This window comes from Caretta caretta, chromosome 3, assembly GCF_965140235.1.
Source record: "Caretta caretta isolate rCarCar2 chromosome 3, rCarCar1.hap1, whole genome shotgun sequence".
Classification (NCBI taxonomy): domain Eukaryota; kingdom Metazoa; phylum Chordata; order Testudines; family Cheloniidae; genus Caretta; species Caretta caretta.
In genome coordinates this window covers 210890585-210913162 of record NC_134208.1, presented here as the reverse complement: position 1 = coordinate 210913162, position 22578 = coordinate 210890585, and the positions used below count along the sequence as shown (strand labels likewise).

The window sequence follows — 22578 nt, the reverse complement described above, 5'->3', positions numbered from 1 at the left end:
GCTTCATTCAAGACACTTTCTTCCAGTGGTGCAAAATCACGCCTGCATTTTCCATGCCCATTTGGGATATATACATAAATTTATCTTGCCTACTACTTCGTGTTCTCTTAAAATGGCTTCTAGCTCTGTATGTTCAATGTTAGCTAATTATTAACAAGCAGTGTTGAAAGTCCAAACTTCCCAATGAACTTACTTAGTGATTTAAAATCAGTGTTGTGTTGGAATTGGAAAGAAACAGTTCATAAATTTCAACACTGTCATTTTCAGTGTAGCTCTGTGAAACACTAGGTAATATTAAGTTAGTACAATTTGGTAACCAAAATTGTCAGACTGTCAATCTTTTGTGTCAGTGGAAATATAGTAGTGTTCTAAAAATAAGTTTTATGTCCCCCTTTAACATACAATTTTTATGTTAATTTCTATTTAAGTGAGAAGAGGTAGCAAAGATCCTTGTTTGTGACAGAAGCTACATTTCCAAAGGTCTTAGAGAGGGTTTCAGAATATTAATGCTGAAAAGATAATTTTGGAATGCAAGACTCCTGTACAATTGAAAGAAAGTTGAGGTGCTAAGATACAGATGCTGCTCTGCAGTGTGTTACATATGGAACTCATAAAAATAGACAGTTTCTATGTCAAAGAGAACTTGTGCCATTGGGGACAAGATCCATATGAAATGGAGAATATTATTAATTCTGACAGCTGGCCCAAGACAACTTACAATACCTGCAAAGTCGTCATTCATAGCAATACGATAATGCCTTGACCCATGCGTCATCAGATTAGTCATGGCAAAAGTATATGTGCAGTGTTGTAGCCATGTTGATTCCAGGGTATTAGAGAGACAGGGTGGGTGGGGAAATATCCTTTATTGGACTAACTTCTCTTAGTGAGAGACAAGCTTTTGAGCTACAGAGTTCGTCAGGTCTGGCAAAAGTATGTGACCTGTAATTTCATTATCAGAATTCAGAAAAGTGTTATATGTTTAGCTTGATTCACTAATTGTCTTTTCAAATGTTAATCTCTAGATAAGAGTTTTGAGGAGGATGCCCTGGTAGACTCCGATGCCCTGGTCGACTTGGAAGATGAAGCAGATTTGAAGACGCCTTGCCCTATACAAATTGTTCTTGCGCATGAAGATGACCATAACTTTGAACTTGATGAAGAGGCGTTGGAGAACATTTTGCTTCAGGAACACATAAAAGATCTCAATATAGTAGTTGTCTCTGTAGCAGGGGCTTTCCGCAAAGGGAAATCATTTCTACTGGACTTCATGCTTAGATATATGTACAACAAGGTGAGTAGTTGAAGGCTGTTCCTGCAGGAATAAATAAGATACCACCTAATTTGCTAGCTCTCTGCTTTGGCGACCTTGTTTATATACCATACTCTTTTTTAAAAAAAAAAACAGTAAACCATCAAAAAAACCCCAAAACCCTGCCTTTCTGACTCCAGAAATATTGACATGGTGTCAAGTTGGCGGAGCTTGTGAAGGCCTTACACTCATCATGATGCCATTTCTCTGTCTGTAATGTGATAACATTTGAATATAGCATCCATTCAATTCAAGTATTTCAGGGAATAGTCTGGGCATCAATAACCAGAGCCCTATTGATTTTGGGGGAACCTAAAGAGGAAAAATGGAGCATGACCATCAGATTAGCACATCTGCAAGCACCTCTGCAATTGTCTCAAAGAATTGGTTGATGATGCCTGTTAATTCCTTGCAACATAACAATGCCTCTATCTCATCTCTGCTCTGAACATCCTGAATCACTCATCTCCCAGAAAGAGAATAATGGCAGCGGATAGCAGGGAGGGGAATTAGGGTATCCTAATATAGGGGGAGGCATGGGAAGAATAGGGGTGCACACAGACCTCTGCCATGTGAGGGAGGAAGAAGGAAAAGGGGCACATAGCATTTCAGGCCCTGAAATATGAGGGGGTGGCGGGATGGCCCACAGGGATCTGATGAGGTTCAATAAGGATAAGTGCAGGGTCCTGCACTTAGGACGGAAGAACCCAATGCACAGCTACAGACTAGGGACCGAATGGCTAGGCAGCAGTTCTGCGGAAAAGGACCTAGGGGTGAGAGTGGACGAGAAGCTGGATATGAGTCAGCAGTGTGCCCTTGTTGCCAAGAAGGCCAGTGGCATTTTGGGATGTATAAGTAGGGGCATAGCGAGCAGATCGAGGGACGTGATCGTTCCCCTCTATTCGACATTGGTGATGCCTCATCTGGAGTACTGTATCCAGTTTTGGGCCCCACACTTCAAGAAGGATATGGATAAATTGGAGAGAGTCCAGCGAAGGGCAACAAAAATGATTAGGGGTCTGGAACACATGAGTTATGAGGAGAGGCTGAGGGAGCTGGGATTGTTTAGCCTGCAGAAGAGAAGAATGAGGGGGGATTTGATAGCTGCTTTCAACTACCTGAAGGGGGGTTCCAAAGAGGATGGCTCTAGACTGTTCTCAATGGTAGCAGATGACAGAACGAGGAGTAATGGTCTCAAGCTGCAGTGGGGGAGGTTTAGATTGGATATTAGGAAAAACTTTTTCACTAAGAGGGTGGTGAAACACTGGAATGCGTTACCTAGGGAGGTGGTAGAATCTCCTTCCTTAGAGGTTTTTAAGGTCAGGCTTGACAAAGCCCTGGCTGGGATGATTTAACTGGGAATTGGTCCTGCTTCGAGCAGGGGGTTGGACTAGATGACCTTCTGGGGTCCCTTCCAACCCTTATATTCTATGATTCTATGATCTTATGGGGAGGAATGGAAGAATGCATGGAGCCCCTGCTGGGTGCACAGCTGACAGAAGCTATGACGTGTGATGCATTAGTAATACTGATCTTCAGTTCTGAAGAATGTTCAGATATTCTTTGTAAGTATTTTTGTTTCCTACAGTGGTTAGCTTAACTTATTGTTGGTGTCACAGCAGAAATTGGCATGGAGGAAGGATTTGAGAGAGGGTAGTGGCTTCCAGATGAGATGAGGGAGAATGCTATATGTATAAGGTGCAGCATGGAAGAAGATGGATTTGTGGAGAAGGTGGACTAATTCACTATAGCAACAATATTTCAGACTTTAAAAAAGCATGATTGCATAATACTTGTAATTTTTGACTGTTTACTGTTTCAGTTTGTGGCCTTTAAAAAGAAGATAAATGGCTTCAATTCAGACATTGAATTAAGTAAGGGGAAGAGTGGCAAAGTTTTAACGGCAGTTAAGAGCAATTAAATGTTTTCTAGATTTCTCAGTTACAGAAAACAAACTTGTAATCTACATATCAGTACTTATATAAGCTAACAACAGTGCACATGTGTTCAAGTATCTTTCATCTGCTCACTGAACAGTGACCTTGAACAGCCATCTCCCATGGACAGTAGAAACAATATGTAATACAAAATTAACTGCCATGCTAGGGGGCCTCAAAGGCATTCTGGTGTGTGCTCATCAGTCCTTGACAGTGAGAACCAGGGTAAATTATTGCCTTTTTAAAAAGTAAACTAAGGGTGAAATGCTGACCCTACGAAAGTTGATGAGGTGTTTTGACATTGACTTCAAGGGAACCAGATTTCATCCTAAATCTTGACACTCAATCCTAGGCCACTTCAAATTGCTGCTGTCAAACTATTTGCTGCTTTAAAATAATGGCAGATGTGCTGATTAATGAGCATTTTGGGGAAGAGAGCAAGATATTGCCACAGTTTAAGGCCTTACTAAGAGTTGGGTGAAATAACTCTCTTGTAAATTTGGAGTGTAAGCTTTTCCATACCCATGACCTCATTATCTTGTATTCATCTGTATGGCCAATAGCGCCATGTAAGTAAAACTGAATTTGGTTTGGGTATTTTCCTCTGTGATTAGATCTAATATGGAGGCTTTCCACCCCGCTTGTCTTGTTTTATTCTGTAGTGGTCAGACCAAAACTGTATCTGGATTTTAAAAAAGGGATGGATAACTGATCCCACCTATACACCCTTGTGCAACTAGTTAAATGCACCATGGGGGTGGGAGATGGTGTTTTTTTACATTCCTCTGAAGAACGTCGATCCGACGTTCCTATGGGAAAATTGAGTTACGACATTTTGACTTAAGACGTGATTTTCAGGAACCAATTGTCACAAGTCCAAGGACTGCCTGTATCACTTCTTGGTACCAAATGAGGAACATGCAGAACATTGGAGCAAGGCAACTAATCATCTTTGCTTGATTCAAATAAGGAAACTTACTTCATTTGGAATAGCAGCCTGTGTTCCATAGGCCTTCAAGTTCTGCAGCTGTTGTTTAGTATGTTAACTGGGTTTGCCCTGAGAGAGAGCCCCGTGTTCCATTGTTTAGACAATTGCTACTTCAGAGCTAACAGAGTTGACACCACAACTTCAAAGTCCAGAATGACCTCTCCTTCACCCTCTTCAGACCAGTGCTGCAGATCTTGAACCAGAGCGATCTACCAGACAAATGTATATAGCAAAATGGAAGAGATTGACTTTAGGCAGTATGATGGAAGAAAGTCAGAAAATAAAGCCTCATTCAAGTAATGGGTAAGAAAAGTTCCATACTCCAGATGTTAGAAGAGGTTTGGCTTTTTACCTGGATCAGACTAGGCCTTTCAGGTCTTTGTCTCAGCTCTTTGTTGCAGTTTCAGACAGAGTAAAGGGCCGCCTACTATCCACCCAGAGGATCTCTTCCTGGATTTGTGTGTGTCGCAGAGAGAGACCCCGATTTGGCTGATTCTGCACCTCCAAGTAAAATGGGTGCTCACTCAACCAGGTCTTGGGCAATTTCCATGGCCTTTTTGGCTTATGTTCCCATACTGGACATTTGGAACGGAGAAACCTGATTGCCTGTCACATGTTTGCCTCCCACTGTGCCATCTTTCATCAATCTAGAGACTCTGCCAGATTTGGACAGATGGTCCAACAATCCCTGTTCATGTAGGCTCCGAGCCCACTTCCACTTCAAACATCGTGTGAGCCACCTATAGTGGAATAGATGTGCAATCACCCAAAGAAATGGTTACGTATCTTTCTATAACTCTTGTTCTTTGAGATGTGTTGCACATGACCCCTCCCTTTCTGTCCCTTCTTTATCAGCCTTTCTGGTAGGAGGTAACTGGGGGGGAGGGGCGGGCTGTGGGCAGCATGGCCCTTTGTACTGTGTGCAGTGGCATGAGGCACCAGAGGGTTCTTTCACTCCACCAGCATTTACTGCTAAGGGAAAAATCTCCAGCAGCTATGCCTGAGGCGCGCACACACTTGCAGCAGAATGGACGTGTGCAACACACATCTCCAAGAACAAGTGTTACAGAAAGATATGTAATGAGTTATGTTACCCCTGCCTACAGCATGAGGGAGTCTTGCCTTTGCTTAGCTGGGTATCAGCTCTCTAACAGCACCAGCCTGTTAGTCACTCAAGCGCTCTCCTCTGCGCTATGTCAGCCCTGACTTTGCCTTGCAGTTTAATAAATGGTGCACCCCGGTCCCTTTGAAGCATTCCCTTGTGCTACCAGTTCCTGACGCTGGCTACTCACAGAATTATCAAGTCTGCTGTTCCCAAAGGAACAGTGCGCTCCTGCTTGTATGGATTCAATTTAGGATCAGCGCATTGCTTAATATCACAGCACTTTAAACTTATTCTTGTTTTCACTATAAAGGTATTTATCAAACATTCCAGATTCAAGTGATAGTAAGTAAATATATTGGAAACAAACCATTACATGTAAAACAAATCATAACGTGCTTTCTAGAGGTTAAACTTAACTAACAGGTTAATATCCTGTCTAAAGAAGCTTCGCACACAAAGTCCATTGCAGCATTTGCAACCAGATTGGCTGAGGTCCTGTTTCCATGAATGTAAATGTGCTATCCACTTATTTCTTAGGTGCAGGATGACAGGGTGTCATCTTTGCCTCGTGCATGTGCCCTCAAAGTGCATTGTCTGTCCTCAGACAGGGCTTGTGTTTTGCTGTGTGGTGCTTCCCTGTTGACTTAACATCTCTTTGTTAACATTTACCTTCCTCTGTAAATAGGCTTAATTTATATCCTAGGTGCCGACTCCATGGGTGCTCAGGGCTGGAGCATCCACAGGGAAATGGTGAGTGCTAAGCACCCACTGGAAGCCCCTCCCCCTGCGATCAGCACCTCCCCTTTCCTCCCCCCCAGTGCCTCCTGCTCACTGGGATCAGCTCTTTCGTGGTGTGCAAGAGGCTGTGGGGCGGAGGAGCATGGACATGGCACACTTGGTGGAGGGGGGGCAGGAAGAGGCAGAGTGGGGATGGGGACTTGGGGAAAGGGGTGGAGTGGGGGCAGGGCCTGGGGCAGAGCCAGGGTTCAAGCACCCCCAGCAGATTGGAAAGTCGGCACCTATAATTTACATCCCAAAAGAGAGAGACATTTCTTACCTCTTGTCTGAAGGAAAACCTGTCTTTCACCTCTGCGGGTGATGAATGCCTTGATAAAGACTTCAAAATCATATTTTTTATATAGTATCTGTACATACATGTCAGAATAATATTAATGACCAGTGTGACCATGGCTTTTATTGATGACCTCACATGATGCTTTTTGGTGAACCAGGATGTACATACCAGAAGATATTCCTATAACCCCCTGGCTAGCTGCCAGTAAGGGGTTCTTGGGACACAGGCAGAGAAAATAAATCGATTCAACATCTGCATCTAGTCTTCTGCCAATGGGCCATTTCCTAACCTTTAAAATCAAGCCGTCCCTTTATTAAGATTTGACTTGACTCCTGTATATGCCTACCATCTACCTCTTTGTATGTAGACACACCACAGTGAAAAGATTCATCAATAATCTCTTCCTGCTCTTTCCCACCTCTATGTAAACAGATGCATTTGTGGATTAAATCTGGTGCTTATGAAACTGTTGGACTCTCCCCTATGAGCCACTGCTCTTTATGCTGCCAGTTTTTGAAGACTGATTTCCTCTTCTCAGGAGCATCAGCTAGAACAGTTTGAACTATGGGCTCTGCTGGCTGATTCTTCTTTCTGCAGGGATAGAGAGGCTGTCCCCGCCTTAAATTTTTTTCTAAGGTAGCTTCTGACTTCTACCTACCACACTCTTGACAGTTTACTTCCCTGAATCCTGACCACTACTGGGAGACGCTAGCTCATAAATTCATTATAAAGTGAGCTCTTAAGTATTACCGGGGCAGGTTGAAACCTAGACAGCAACTCCCAAACTGGTTTGTGGACCACTTGCTGGTCACTACCATTGTTCTTTTCTTCTTGGGTGGTTCTAGTCGTCTGTCTGCCCTTTGAGGGTCTTGTATCTCCTCTCTCGCTGTGGGACCTGAGCACTTCGTGAGCTTTAGTGAGGTGTGGGTGGGGGCGAGGGGGCTAAAATCTATTTTCCTGATGAGTGGATGTAGGGACAAATGTTTTTAGGGACATGAGGCTGAAGTTCCCTTATTCAGGCCCTTCTAGAGTGAAGTAGGTGTTTTAAATACTGCAGCCGTGGATGCACTCAAAATGGTACAGGTAATGAGTCTTTCTGTAGTTCTTTTGAGGTGTACTGTGCATATCCATATGACCCACTCTCCATCCCTACTCTGAAGTCAAAGGTATAAAGTTGAAAGCTAAAAGCAGGTTAGACAAATACCTGTCAGGGATAGTCTAGATAATATTTGTCCTGCCATGAGTGCAGGGGACTGGACTAGATGATCCCTTGAGGTCCCTTGCAGTCCTACGATTCTATCATTCTATGAAATAACTGTTGGTCGCAGCCCCTTATGGGGTGGGGGTATGTGGACAACCCTAAAGGCCAAAGTTTTCTCGAGGGAAGCAGTCAAGACACAGGGGAGTTGGAGCACCACAGGACCTGCAGGTAGTTATCTCAGACTCCAAGTACAGCTGAGCAACCTCTTTTTCTAATACTTTTTGTAACTTGAAAGCCTGTTCTAAGAAACCAGAGAAGTATATGGAAGTGTGCTAAAATACAATCCTACAAGTGATCCTCTTGCTGTTGAGTAAGTGTGTGTCTTTCTCTTAACAGAATTCCTCATGTTGGATAGGTGGGAACAACGAGCCATTGACTGGATTTACATGGAGAGGTGGATGTGAAAGAGAAACAACTGGCATTCAGATTTGGAGCGAAGTGTTTGTAATTGGCAAGTCTGATGGGACAAAGGTAAGCATTTCTATGACTAAATGGACTCATTCTTCTTTATGACCTCTTAAGCTTTTGTTGCCTTCATGAATTTGGTTATGATGTTTAATTTTTTTAAGTGGTCAGATACCCCAGGTTTCTCAGTCACCCCCTTTGTATTAATCCTAATAGTTTCTAAGAATAAAATTTCAATTTATTTATGAGATGGGGTGGTGTACAGGAGGGGAGGAAAGGGAGAAATTCTAGCTTTGATCCAAAGCCTTTTGCCAGAATATATATATATATATATATATTTATATTTTCCACCCTGTTGCTGTTCAGATACTTTGTGGCTATTGTGGAAGGCTTTCTAGAAGTGACTGCTGTTGACCGTCGTGTATAGCCAAATGTTCTGGCAACTGGAAGTATTCTGCAGAAAAAGCTAGTGAATTCTGCAAAAATGAGACGCAGTCGTAGCCTGCAGTTAGGCTCCAGTGGAATGTACACATGGCCACAAAATCCCTGGAGGCCAGGCTTTAAGTGTGTGTGGAAGTTGTTGATCCCTCTCTGTATGGTTCTGGATGTGAGGTTCTTGAGATTTAAGTTTTATGTATAACCTCTTCACAGTGAAGCAAAGGGTCACGTGTTGCATTGTGTGTAGTGAAATATGCAGTGACTGCTGACAACAAGGATTAAATCTTCTTAAGCCTGTCCCCCCCTGCCTCCCAGAGCTCTTGACTGATATTTTTCATAGGCATGGCACTGCTAGAGCCCAAAGGGAGAGTTGGCAGCTTCATTGGCTGGATAATGTTACAAGTTTTAAGTAGATGGTGGCCTCAGTGAATGTTAGAAAGAACCTTTCATCCTGAGTGGTATAGAGTTGCCTCTGTAACTTCCATGATTTTTAACTCGGGGCTAGCTGACTGGTTCTGTGATTGTAGAATGGTCAAAGTGTGGGATCTTGTCTCTAGCAGCTTGTGTAATGTTACCCATTTGTTCTTTTTTTTCTGCCTTTTATAACTGAAAGAAAAGGAAATATGAATCTATTTCAAAGATCTAGGGGATCAGACAGTAGATGCGTTTTGGAGTCAAGACTGCTTCACTGTTTCATCACTTAATTAATTGTCAACTTACTTAGCAGGAAACAGCTAGTTTTCCTTCAGAAAATGTTTAATTGTTTCATATGTTCTTGAAGTAAGCTTTGTCACACATCTAGTGTTCATGAAAAATGCTGGAGTGTTAGCCCCAGAGACTGAAGTCGTCTGGTGTGTCACAGTCAACAGTAAGGGTCGGCTTTGCTACAGTGCCCTGTAAGAGTGCCTCATTGGTCAAGGTTGAGGATACTTTGGGGGGAGAGGCTAACTCTGTATCTGTGTATCGTTGGCCTCTCTGCAGAATGCCAGTAAGGGTGTCACTCTTGGGTAGTGGTTTGAGTTGTGGACACCTGTCCACTGGGAGCTGAAGTAAGACTGTCAACGCGGTTTTAATGAGTCAACAGAGGGGCAACGACTTCCATTACCTGAACTGGATCTGACCCAGCAGCCTAGAGGTGAAACCATAACATCTTGGTTAATTATTGCTGCTTTTTAAAAATCTTTAGGTGGCTGTACTACTTATGGATACCCAAGGTGCCTTCGATAGCCAATCCACTATCAAAGACTGTGCGACGGTGTTTGCTCTGAGCACCATGACGAGTTCTGTCCAGGTGAGAATAGCTGTGCTGATAAATGGCAGCTTTTAAACCTCTTTGGCTTAGAAGACATCTTAAAAATATATCTGTAGTCCTGCCTTAAAGGGATAGGCAGACCTTTTAGATTTCCATCGCTCATTTAGAGTATCTCAGATGAATCTCTCTTTGGAGCGGAGATTACCCAAACACTACCCCCATTTCAGGTCCCTAGTTCTGTTGCGCTGCAGATTCTACTAGGGGAATCCCAAATTGATTTATATATATATATATATATATATATATATATATATGTAGTGACACCTCCACAAAGATGCATGGCAAAAATCACTGAGCAGCCCAGCTTATCCAAAGGGAGGGCTGACCCTGCACAACAAGCTCTAAATGGACTACTGCTGCGACAGTTAAACTTCTGTCAAACTTCTTGCAGCATGTCTCTTGAATACGGTTTTGAGGCTTGTCTAAATTTTCAAAAATGACCAGGTGTTTTTAAGGAGTATTAAATTGGACACTCATTCATTTGTAACTCTTGAAAATGTAGGCCTCTGTATATATCTGTTAACAAATTCCTACATATACAGAATCCCGCCTCTCAGGAGGTGACAGTACCCTTCAAAGGCATCTTCTAAATCTATCGGTATAAATTTTAAGTCATGAGGGGAAAAAACACACTATCATTTTTATTACCCACTTTTAACATTTAAGAATAAAAAATGAGTTCTTGTAGCTATGTTTACAGAGACACTGTCAACTTGAAATCTAGTCCACTTTTAAAAAACGAGATACTGTATGTTTGCCCTGCAGTCCCCCGTCACCTTGTATGACTTTACAGTCTTGTCTGTTTTTAACTGGCTTTTCCCTTCATTGCTGCTGTCCAAAAGACCCATACAAACAGGAATCTGTGCATTCGATACTTTGTGTATAGTCAAAAAGAAAAGGAGTACTTGTGGCACCTTAGCGACTAATCAATTTATTAGAACATAAGCTTTAAATTTGTTAGTCTCTAGGGTGCCACAAGTACTCCTTTTCTTTTTGTGGATACAGACTAACGCAGCTGTTACTCTGAAATCTGTGTATAGTCAGTTTCACAAAGTAAACTTTTTTGTGGGGTGGGAATGATACTTTACTTCAACAGAAAGGGAAATCTTGCTTGTTGCAAATAACAATAGTATATCACAATCTTTCTGAAGATTGGTTTGTGGGTTTCACTTTTTTAATTAAAGGTACATTTCAGAGCATTCTAACAACCTTGAAATACTGTGCTGACATGCCACAATATCAGGCATTTAATACATTATCTTATCCTTTTCTCCTGAACCCTTGGCTTGTATGACTCCAAACTAGCCATAGATCACTAACTCTGCTTTGAGTTATGCCTCAACATTCAGTATTCGTACTGTCTCATCAATCCTGGGGGCTCAGGAGAGGTAATGATTTATTTGCCATGTTGGCAAAGTTCTATGTCAGCTGGGATATTTAAAAGTAAAGGAAACAGAACTTTGCTAAATCAAGCAATATATAGCAAAGAGCTATCCAACTCTATGTGGTCCAACACCAGTGGGGTTCTGTCTGATGCAACATTACCACAGTAGCATGTGCTGGGGCATCTCCTATTCCTGCCCCAAGCAATCTGAGTTGGGGATAGAGAGGGAGGTGAGTTGAGTTTCAAGCTCCTAATGTTAAACGTGTGCCCCTCTTATTCAACTGGGGGGGGGGGGGTGTTCAGCAAATAAAATAAAATAAAAAGTTTGCAGCTCATTCACTCTTGAAAGAACTCTTACGAGCTAGGATTAGGAAACTAATCACCCTTAACAGCAGTTATGTCCAAAGTTGTTGGTATGCCCAGGTGGCACTTTTGAAAATGCAGTACGTGATACCACTTTGACTAAAGAGTGACCGTTGGCTGTTTCGACCTCAGCAGAGGTGGTGTGAATACTCAAGTTCTCCACTATAGACTAAATCTGTGTTACGGAAAGATAAAGAATAAACCTTTCTTCTGCTAAAAGTCTTGGAACTGCAATATCTCTTACAGGTTTACAACTTGTCCCAGAACATTCAAGAAGATGATCTCCAACATTTGCAGGTACATATAAACTGAGTTTACTTAATATGGCTTTTATTGAAGTGCTGTCCTCTTAGAATTTTTTCAGTTCCCTATTTTGCTTGATTTGGCAATCTGAAACTCTTGGAACCCTGTTTAAGGGATTGTAAACAACTTTTGGATCAGGTTAAATGTATTTTTTTTCAACTGGTTGTAAGCACGATCTTTTAAAAAGCAATTAAGGTATTGGTAAAGCAAAGGCAGTTAGTGTGATGGGGTGTGAAAGTCTTTTTGTCTCCCTTGGAGGGGGCTCCCTGGCTAAGAGGCACATCTACCCAGCGATGCTGCTAAGCAGAGGGTCTGCCAAATCAGACCGAGGGGACTGATGGATTTATTTTAGATAAATTCCAGCAGGAGTCACAGTTGGCTCAGGGAGGCACTGCCAGTTTGGGATACTATTAGGCACAGCTGTGTCTGATTAAGGTTCAGAACTTTCGGGCTAGCCTGCACTTGAAATTTGCACCAGTGTAATTGTGTTTAGATAGTGTGATTGCTTTGTTTTACTGAAATAGTTCTATCAGTGCAAGCCCTAGTGTGGATGCATTTTCACCGATAAGTGTATTCACATTGTGGGGGCTGTATTGCTTTAACTACCCCTATTTAGTTAAAGTGGCACACCTTTTTAGTGTGGGCAAGACTGTAGACCGACAAGAAGCTGTCCAAGTGATGGAAGAATTGTCTTGTTTGTAACCTGCATTTTCTTCTTTCTAAGTCACGTGAGGAGAGAGTGGCCAGAGGTTGCTGGGTTTTGGTTTTGTGCATGGAACACGAGCCTGGTCTCTTTCAAATAAATATGAAGTCCCGAAGAGACTGGCTTTTGTGTTAGCCAAACCTCTGTCTCCCATCTCCAGCTGCTCAGACCATGGCCCCTGCCACAGCTTGAAACTGGTTAACACGTCACCTGATACCAGGCTCCCCGGCACATTCAGCTTCGCAAAAGGTGACAGCTGCCAACAGTAGGAGCCAACTTATAATTAGACATTTTTGAAATGCATTTCACAACTAATACATAAGTGCTTCTTACTGTTTGACCTTTCAGAGTACAAGCTGAGCAAAAGAACTGAGCAGTTTCTTAGAGGTTAAAGGGAAACTGATTTCCCAGGTGGCTTTGGTACTTTGATTGGATTCCAGTTGTCAACCTTGAGGGTGAGATTCATGATTGGGGAGGGGAAACTGCCTGGTGGATGAAGTTGGGAAAGGGGGATAGGAGACCAATGCAATCACTGTGTCAGCTCTTCTCTCCAGTGGCCTTGAGGTGGGGGCAGGAAGATACTTGTATTAGGGAAATGGAATCTGTGGCTTGTCCTTGAAGGTCCTTGTTTGCGTACTTGGCAGCACCAGCTGTGTCCCTCTAGTGTCCACTTTATGGGCCCTGTCCCCTTCCAGAGTGACATGGTGGCTGGAATAGGCCCCAGGTATCCATGTTTATATTAGATACTGCTAGAGTTTACAGCCAAATCAATGCCACCTTATGATCAATGGAAGTAGGCTGGGGGCCTCCCAAATGTGGTTTCATTCCTGTCTTTGAGAGGCTCCAGAGGCTAGTTTTGTATAACTGCTCTTCTCTGTCAAAGGTGCTCTTGAATTGGGTTTCACAGGGTTCCATCTCTTTTTCCCTAGTCGTCCCACATGGACATGGGTCCACTAGAAGGGCTAGTAAGGAGATGTAAGGCTACTGTGTATCTTCACTATGTTGATGACATCCAGCTGTCTTACTTGCATTGAACCAACAAGCTGGCTGAAAGCTCAAGCTATACAAGATGAGTGATGTTGGTAAAATGGTGGAAGCAGCTAGAAGAGAAGATGAAATTAAGGGTGTGTGCTACTATTTGTTACTAGAGTTTGCAGTCTAATACCTTGTTGCTCCTGGTAGATCACATACAAGCAGTGAGTAGGATGGTTCTCTTCCATCTGCACCTGGCCAAGAGACTGCAATCATTTTCTTGAATGCACACTTCGCAACCACAATCTAAGCCTTTGTAGTCTCATGTAGACTACTGCACTGCCTGGGGCTACGCCTTTAATCAGTTCTGTTGCTGAAGCTTGCGCAAAAGGCAGTGGCTTGTTTGAGTTTCTTGCTGTGATATAATACGTGTTCAAGGATCGGCTTTAGTTGCCTGTATGTTGACTCTGGAGGTTGAGGTCTCTGTCATTGGAGATTTTTAAGAGCAGGTTAGACAAACACCTGTCAGGGATGGTCTAGATAATACTTAGTTCTGCCTTGAGTGCAGAGGACTGGACTAGAAGACCTCTCGAGGTCCCTTCCAGTCCTATGATTCTAAGTGACCATATCTCTGTCCAACTGTATGGTGCAGAGTGCAAACTGGATCCCCTTCTTTTCCCCTTTCCCCAGGCTAAAATAGAAATGTGCTGATCTCCAGAGCTTGCTGTGTCTGTTTCCTATGCTCTTGAAAAGGGAGGGAGGAGTTGCAGGCTGGGAAGGGTATCTGGTGGGTAGGAATCATTGGCTGGCGTGAGGGTTGGTCTGTCCTTTCTGATTTGGTGAAGCTGCTGCAATTCTAAATTGGCTTTTATTTGTAAGAGGTGTCAGGCATCTAGAGCCTCTGATGAGGAATGTTTTGTAGAAACCCAAATCAACATGCAGCACTTTGGAGGGGCACTCCTTGGGGGAGTTGGGAGCGTGCTATGTCAGATGGTGGCTGCCCAGGGAGGCCTGGATGGAGAGGTTGGGCAGGGGTACTCCTTTAGCTTAAGAAACCACAGGGTGGGAAGGTAACAGCTATGTGAGAGCAGATGATCTGGATAATGAAGCTGGAAGCCTATTGGGGTTGGGGGCTTTTCAGAGACCATTGTGGGGTCTAGGAGAGCCATTGGAAGGTGGAGGGGAGATCTTCATGAAGAGGAGTGTATTTTGCTGGAATGACATGCAGACTTCCTTGAGAGACCAGGGAAAGGATAGTCCTCCCTCAGTGCAATTTCTTGAACATTGGTATTCCCATCCTCCAGGTGCCTAGGGTTAACTTCAGGGCTATTCTTGATAATTCAATTAAAAATTGGAAGCCACTAATTTTGCCATTGATAAAAGATGGTATTCTTAATGGCAACACAAATTCTTTTTGTAATCTGTGTATGGCATTATTCTTAACAGTTTCATTTAATAGTTGTTTACAGAGTATGGAAGACTTGCTATGGAAGAAATTTACCAAAAGCCATTTCAGGTAATATATACTCTAAACTCTAACCTTTTTACATAATTACCTAGTTCAGGGCTTCTCAAACTTCATTGCACTGCAACCCCCTTCTGACGACGACAAATTACTACACGACCCCAGGAGAGGAGACTGAATCCGGAGCCCGCTTGAGCCCTGCTGCCCAGGGTGTGGAGGCCAAAGTCCGAACCCCACCGTCCAAGGGCATCAGCCCCAGGCAAGGGGCCTGTAACCCGAGTCCTGTGCCCAGGGCTTCAGCCCCAGGCAGTGGAACTCAGGCTTCACTTTTGGCCCCAGGTCCCAGCAAGTCTAAGCCAGCCCTGGCGACCCCATCAGAACAGGGTTGCAACCCACTCTGGGGTCTTGACCCACAGTTTGAGAACCGCTGACCTAGTTTTTCAACACCTGTTCATAAGGGTAGGAAATTAGTTAATTTACATTATGGAGAGAAATTAGCTGGGCTGAAGCTCATCGTCTTTTTTTTATAGGTCTGGGTGAGATGTGTGTGAAAAATCAAACCATGGTAACTGCTTGATGGAATTTCATGTAGGTGAACTTAGGCTAGCATAGAATCTTTCTGAAACGGCTGAAGGAAATCTGACAAGGAGTTTAAGATACAAAGTGTTTTTAATTTTTTTTCCACTTTTTAGCCCTCCTAAGGTAGTGATGGGTTTTTATGTTTAACTCTATTTCCAAAACAGCTTGCACTGAATCCTTCAAATTGTCTTACTCTCCTTGGAGTTATGGCAGTATAGATCCCCACTCTTGAGGGAGTGTGCACTAGTTACCAATGTTGAAGTCCTCTGGAAAGCAGTTTAGGACTCTCACGTGTTCATGTACAGACCCAAATGTTCAATGTGGGACTATGTAGGGAGCAGTAGCCCCAGCTTCACCCCATTCCATTTGGCTGTGGAGGTGAGCGGACTTGGAACCTCTCAAGTTCCTTCTTCTTTTGTAGGTGCCCTTACATAGTTCATGCTAGATTTTAAAAGTCTAAACAGACTGTGTTGTCAACAATATTACACTGTCTGGCAATCCTGTTTTGTGCCTTATGCTGAAGCAGTGATCTTTGAGGAGAGACAAAGCCAGGGGTTTCAGCACAGTGGATCTTTTAATAGCAAATTGTAGGGTGAATGGGTGTTCTGGCTCTGGTGCTCATATCTGCTTGCTCCAGGCAGGCTTACACCAAGGGACTGTGAACATCCTGATCTTAGGGTTCCCTTGCAGTTTCTCTCTGTTAATTTGGTGTCTCCCAAATCCTTCTTTTTGTTCCATGTGTGGTGGTTCTGCTAGGTCCTAGCTTTTACTTAGGAACTAAATATGCAAAATACTGTAAGTGTACATAGCTAGTGCCATCCAGCTAGCTCCCCTCTTGGTAGGGGAGTGATGTCATAAGATCTGTTTCATGTCTCCAGTTGATGGAAGGGAGGATCACACTCCTATATCTGGGCTGGCAAGAGACAGAAAAACTAGAGTAACAGGTGAGAGTGTCCTTTTCGCTATCAAAGGTCACAAGTACATGCTAGCTTGAAGGTGCTCCTTCAGCTGTTCTTACTCACAACAGAGAGGAATAACAAGTGTCTTGTATTCAGCTTAATCAGGTTTGGGGTTATAGTTTGTTGAATTACCAGCCGCAGATGTAGAATTCTTGATTCTCTGTCATTTTCTGCAGCTATAAGGAATATTAAATTAACCATTCATTATTATTGTACTCTTCTGTGTAGACACTAATGTTCTTAATTAGAGATTGGAGCTATCCTTATGAACACTCGTATGGCTTGGAAGGAGGAAAAAAATTTCTAGAAAAGCGATTGCAGGTAAGTTACAACTTACAAAACCCACACTGGTTCCTTAGTTCAGGTGCTGTTCTGTGTTTGAGATAGCTACACACGATTGGCTAAATATTTTCTGCTTGCTATTTTCTCAATACAAATGATATTTAAATATGTGACATCAAGTGATTGCCTTTGTACGATCTACATTTTTATAGAAGTTCAGAAAAAGGCTAGACTATGTTAAATCTATTCATAAACTTTCCGCCATTAAATTCAATTATAAATCTTGCAGTCAGCTCCACAGAGCCATTTAGAATTCTTACTTTGCTTTTTTCAGGTAAAGCAAAACCAGCACGAAGAGCTACAGAACGTAAGGAAGCATATTCGCTCATGTTTCAGCAACCTTGGCTGTTTCCTGTTGCCCCACCCTGGTCTTAAAGTTGCGACTAATCCAAATTTTGATGGGAGGTTGAATGGTAGGAAGCATTCCATTGTGTTAATTTGCTTTGGATATATATCACTGGAATTGTTTTGCTGTAGCATAGAACTTGCTTAAATCTTGCCTTAAATTTATTGAAGAGTTTGGGGTTGAAAGGTAAAACTTAGAAGTGTGCATTGGCATATTCTCTTTTTGGGTTGTTAAACATATGGAGGAATTAAGTGATTATTTTTTTCCTGGTTCTGTGTTGCTTTTTAAGTTCTCAGGTAGCTGTTGGCTGTAACCTTGCAGATTTAACACTATCCAAGATGGCCAGCTGTGGGATTATGCGGTGCCTAAAATCAGAGGATTTACAAGCAGAATCCTAGGAATTCCACTCACATTTTGGTGGGTGAGAAGTTGCTAATGTGCCAAAGGGTGGTGTAGAAAAAAAAATTCTTGCATCTTGTGGAGTTCCCACCAATTATGTGCAGGGAGCAGAGACCTGAGCGGTTATACTGTGAGCGGTCTTCAAAGAATTTATTCTAGTTACTCCAGTACTATATAGATGAAGGGAAAAAACCCTACTCTAATTTTACAATAGTTTCCAATTGTCAAAGTGTTTCTTTAAGCCCTAAAAATTTCTTCAGGATAAGCAAATTATTCTGAGTCAGGAAGCATTGTTTTTTTAAAGGGATTTGTTGTCAGTGTGTTTTTCTAGAGGAGAAACTCATTATTGCTTGAAATTGAGACGTACCACCTTTTTCTCCGGCTGATTCAATTTCCACCAGACATTGATGATGATTTCAAGAGAGAGCTGCGGAATCTGGTTCCATTACTACTTGCTCCTGAAAACTTGGTAGAGAAAGAGATCAGTGGATCCAAGGTGACTTGTAGAGATCTTGTAGAATATTTTAAGGTAGGCAAACTCTTGTACTAATTATTTTTTCACGCCTTACCAAATTTATCCTAATTTTAGAATACGTTCCCAAAGAAGAGATGATAGTATCTAGGTTGCCACTCACTGATGAGCTTTAGGTAGTTTTGACTTTAACTTCAGCACGTCTGCTGAAACTGGTATGCATGGTTTTCCACCAGTACAGCTCTAAGGGCTTGTCTCCACTTACTTGAGGGCATGCGGTGATCAATCCACTGGGGGTCGATTTAGTTAGTCTCGTGAAGACCTGCTAAATCGACCACTGATTGCTTTCTGATAGACTCCGGTATTCCACCAGAACAAGAAGCATAAGGTAAGTCAATGGGAGAGTTTCTCCTGTCGACAGAGCGCGGTATAGACACCGCAAAAGTTTGACCTAAGCTATGTCGACTCCACCTACGTTATTTACGTAGCTGGAGTTGCATAACTTAGTTCGACTGAGCCCCGTAGTATAGACCTGCCCTAAGTGAGCTGCTGTTTTGGCTGTGCCTTTAGATAGGTGTAGGACCAAAAGGCAAATCTGACATATTTTTCTTGAATAGAGATTATTACTTCGTGTCCTTAAACTGAGTTTGAGACAAATTAGAGCAAAGTGCCAATCTTGGTCCTGATATAACTTTAAATATAGGTATTGTGTGTAGTTACACTTGTAATTAAAGTTGTCTAAGCACTTCCATTTGAAGGCCTGTTTTCCAAGCTCATAACTTAATCAAATTTTTGGGCTGAAATTGTCCATGTTCTCTCTCAACCTGAGAACTCTTCTTCTTTGAAACATTAGAATAAAGATGGCAAAGCTGTTTTTAATGGTATGTGTAGGGAGCACATGCTGCTGCTGTTTAACCAAAGCAAAACACTTCTGCCACCTTTGAAGGCTTGTGGTGTCTCAGGGGTTACAGCAGGAACTTGCAAGTAAGCCGTGTGTAGTTCCTAAGTTTCCAGTGTGCCTTTTGGTGGTCTGGTGAAAAATCTGTTGTGACCTGGGGAGAATTGCAAGGGTTTAAACACGTCTATATCATGCAGGCGCGCTGCTGTTGTCAGAGAAGAAAAGGGTTGTTTTTCCTAACCTCACATGTTGTGTTGGCTCCACTTGTGCATGTGTGGGTAAATTCTGAAGAACTTAATTTGTAATATGAGGGGGTGTGCGAAGTAGGATCTGTGAGGGCATGTAGGGCATGAGGCAGGGGCCCTGCAGCAACCCTTCCTTTGTGTTCTGCACACTATACACACCCAGCAATGTTTGATTGCTACCTAGCAAATAGTTCTTCATGATCAAACTTCTCTTTAAAACAAAATCCCCTTGGAAATTCCAGATCAAAATCTACATTAAAAGAATGTGATGGTTTCAAAGTGAAGCACTTGAGTCAGGAAATACCAAAGTTAAGGCAGCACTGACAACCAAAACCCTGGCCCTGGTGAGCCAATGTAGTAGGACAGTCTTTAATTACATGATTGCATGCAGATTTTTTTCTCCATAGGACCTCTACCGCACTTAGTTCAGGGACTGAATGTTTAGTGAATGTGGAAGAGACCACACCCTGAAAAGTGAGGATAAAATATATAAATATTTAAGAACAGCTGCCTGATTCACATTGCACTGTCCAACCTATGCAATGAATGACATGGGGTGCTGTGAAAAGACTAATATGTGATCATGCAAATAAAGATTCCCAACATATAGGCACAAGGGAGTAGAACTAAGATTAGGAGGGCAGCCTTAAGTCAGAAAATAGTGAAGTTGAGAGCTTTACTTTGCTGTTCTTCTGATTTAGTTCATGTTGTACATTATTCAGAAGAATTCCGTGCAGATTGGCCACTTGTCTCATAACATAAAACTCTGGGTGCTCAGGTGCCCTGTTCTTTGACTTCCTTTCTGAAAGTGGAAGTCTCACTCCAAGCATAGAGGTCTGTACATCAGCATCAGGGACCAGGACTAATGGCAGAGGAAGGAGAAATCCCATCTTTCTCTCCCTCCCCCACTCCTAGAGATGAATAACTATGAAGGAGAGGGATACAGGAGGAACAACAAAAGAGTTCAGTGTGCTAGCTAGTGCAACTGGCCCAAAGCAGTGAACTCCATGTTGCTGACCAGAGCCCCAGTTTCCCATTAATCTGACCCAGAAGGCCTAAGTTCCTTCCCCAGCTCACTGCATACAGGGCGTTGCTCCTCACCAACCTCTGAGGAGTGTGCAGACTGGACACACTGCGTTGTCCTCTTCCTTTCCTCCTAGGCACGGACAAAGGACAACTGAAGCTCTTAGGGGTGGGGAGCTGAGGACCAGCTCAATTGTAATCAGCCCACTTAGCTTCCCCAGCACACCCTGCCACCCTAACAGTTGTCTCCCATGTCCCAAAGTTGGTAGTTTCTTCACCTTCCCTCAGATTATCCCTTATTCCTACAGGGGTGGGGACATAAGTGTTCCTCCACCCCAAACTTGTTCACCTCCTGGAGATGGGATGTAACTCTCTGCTGCTCCAGATTCTGGGGAGGGCACGGGGGGGGAGGAGGGTTGTCTTCCCCCCATCTTTCAGAAGAGGGGTTCTTCCCAGCCCCCCAAAGACTCCCCCCAACATACATTTGGGTGTGTGTGGGGGGGCATAAGTGCTCACTCTTCCCTGATGAGCTCCAGGCTGCCACTCCTTGAAACAGTAGTAGCCTCTTTTCTCTTCAAAACCCTCTTCTGTACGGCAGGCCTCAGCCCTGGTGATGCAGACACACCTGAACGGGGGGGGGTGCGGTGTCTCTGAACAGAGATGTATTTTTAATAAAATAAAACTCCAAGATTCATCCCTAACTCACTTTGTGTGTGTGTGTGTAAATTGTAAACGTGTCAGTGAGAAGAACCTTCAAATGAAGCAAGTAGAACAGGGGTTCTCAAACTGGGGGTTGGGACCCCTTAGGGGGTCACAAGGTTATTACATGGGGGGGCTCGCGAGCTGTCAGCCTCCACCCCAAACCCCACTTTGCCTCCAGCATTTATAATGGTGTTAAATATGTTAAAAAGTGTTTTAAATTTATAAGGGGGGGTCGCGCACAGAGGCTTGCTATGTGAAAGGGGTCACCAGTACAAAAGTTTGAGAACCACTGAAGTAGAAAGTGGTTTTAATACCATGATAGACATATAGCTCTAATCTTGGTAAAAGCACATATTAATTGCCATGTGTCACTACAGTATTGCTTTGATTCACTCAATATGGAGATTAGTAGGGACAGCATTTATTATAAGGGGTTTGGAATGTAAAGGGATTAAAGTGTTGGGAAACGTGTAAATGTCAGTTATAGATTATTTTACTCTTACATGTAGAGATTTGCTTAATTGAATATTTAGGATTAACATGCAGGACTGATTTGGACCCTGGCTTTCTTCCCATCATAAATGCTCAAGTCAAAAAAAATCAATAAAACAAAATGTAATTGTTTTGTTTTTCAGGCTTACATTAAAATCTATCAGGGAGAGGCGCTACCTCATCCTAAATCAATGCTCCAGGTATTTCCTTATCCTTTGAACATAAGCGAAGTGAAGAAATAAAAATTAAATTCTGTGCTATCATTAAGGATTGTATTTCTTCAAGAGACTGAAGGTTGTGAATGAAGTGTTAGCACCCAGGGAGCTGTGTTTCTTCAAGAAGGGCCGAGGCAGTTACCCACTTCAGGTGGTTCTGAGCCCACACAAGTCCCCGAAGTGGTAGCCACTGGGGTTCTGCTGTACATTAGCGTATACACTCCTTCGAAACCTTGCCATGTTGTCTACATTTTGACTCAGTTTCCGGTATTATTTTTATTAGCTTAGTATCTAGTGCTAATAGATTGGTGCAGACATGTAACTAACTAAGTGCACCTTTACATGGTGTCAGGCCACTTTTCACTCTGTGGGTCTGTGTCAGATAAGGTAACTGTACCAATATTCTTTTCTATGGCTGATCCAGAGAGGAAAATCAGATTTAGATTGAGCTTTGTGCATCCAGTCATGCCTTGCTCAAGTGTGCAATGCTTACGTTGTTTGGGGTTTAGGACTTGCAACAAGGGAGGTGCTCACTTTATGCTGGCTTTACCTCTTGGGTCTTGAGGGCTGAAAGCCCCTCTAGTGAAAGAAGCCAGAGGAGTTATTTGGTTTAGAATCTGAAATTGTTCTGGGTACCTCCCCTTCAAGGAACCATCTCCTCCTTGGACTTGTGTAAGGGTTCAGAAAGCCACTTCCAGTGCTCCCTCAGATCCAAAGACAAGGGATAGACTCCAGTGGATCACCACTTCCCTTCCTCCTGTGACTTTCAGAGGGAGGATGGGACCACATTCTCTCCTCTAACATTATTTAGACTGGTTGGCTCTGACATGGACACATGCATGACCCCAAAAGACGCTGCTTACTATAAATTCTGAGCCCACAA

General features: G+C 42.9%; 1 protein-coding gene across 5 annotated transcripts in view; it reads left to right on the top strand.

Annotated features, from left to right (window-relative positions):
- ATL2 (atlastin GTPase 2) overlaps nt 1–22578 on the top strand; it is a 57317-nt gene that overhangs the window by 22078 nt on the left and 12661 nt on the right. For all 5 annotated transcript variants that reach the window (XM_048842248.2, XM_048842245.2, XM_048842247.2 and 2 more), the window contains exons 2-10: nt 1026–1294; nt 8015–8149; nt 9708–9812; nt 11827–11877; nt 15018–15074; nt 16790–16882; nt 17178–17316; nt 18050–18177; nt 21624–21680. In XM_048842248.2, the coding sequence (XP_048698205.1) occupies nt 1026–1294; nt 8015–8149; nt 9708–9812; nt 11827–11877; nt 15018–15074; nt 16790–16882; nt 17178–17316; nt 18050–18177; nt 21624–21680 (1034 nt within the window). The remainder of the gene's footprint in view (nt 1–1025; nt 1295–8014; nt 8150–9707; nt 9813–11826; nt 11878–15017; nt 15075–16789; nt 16883–17177; nt 17317–18049; nt 18178–21623; nt 21681–22578) is intronic.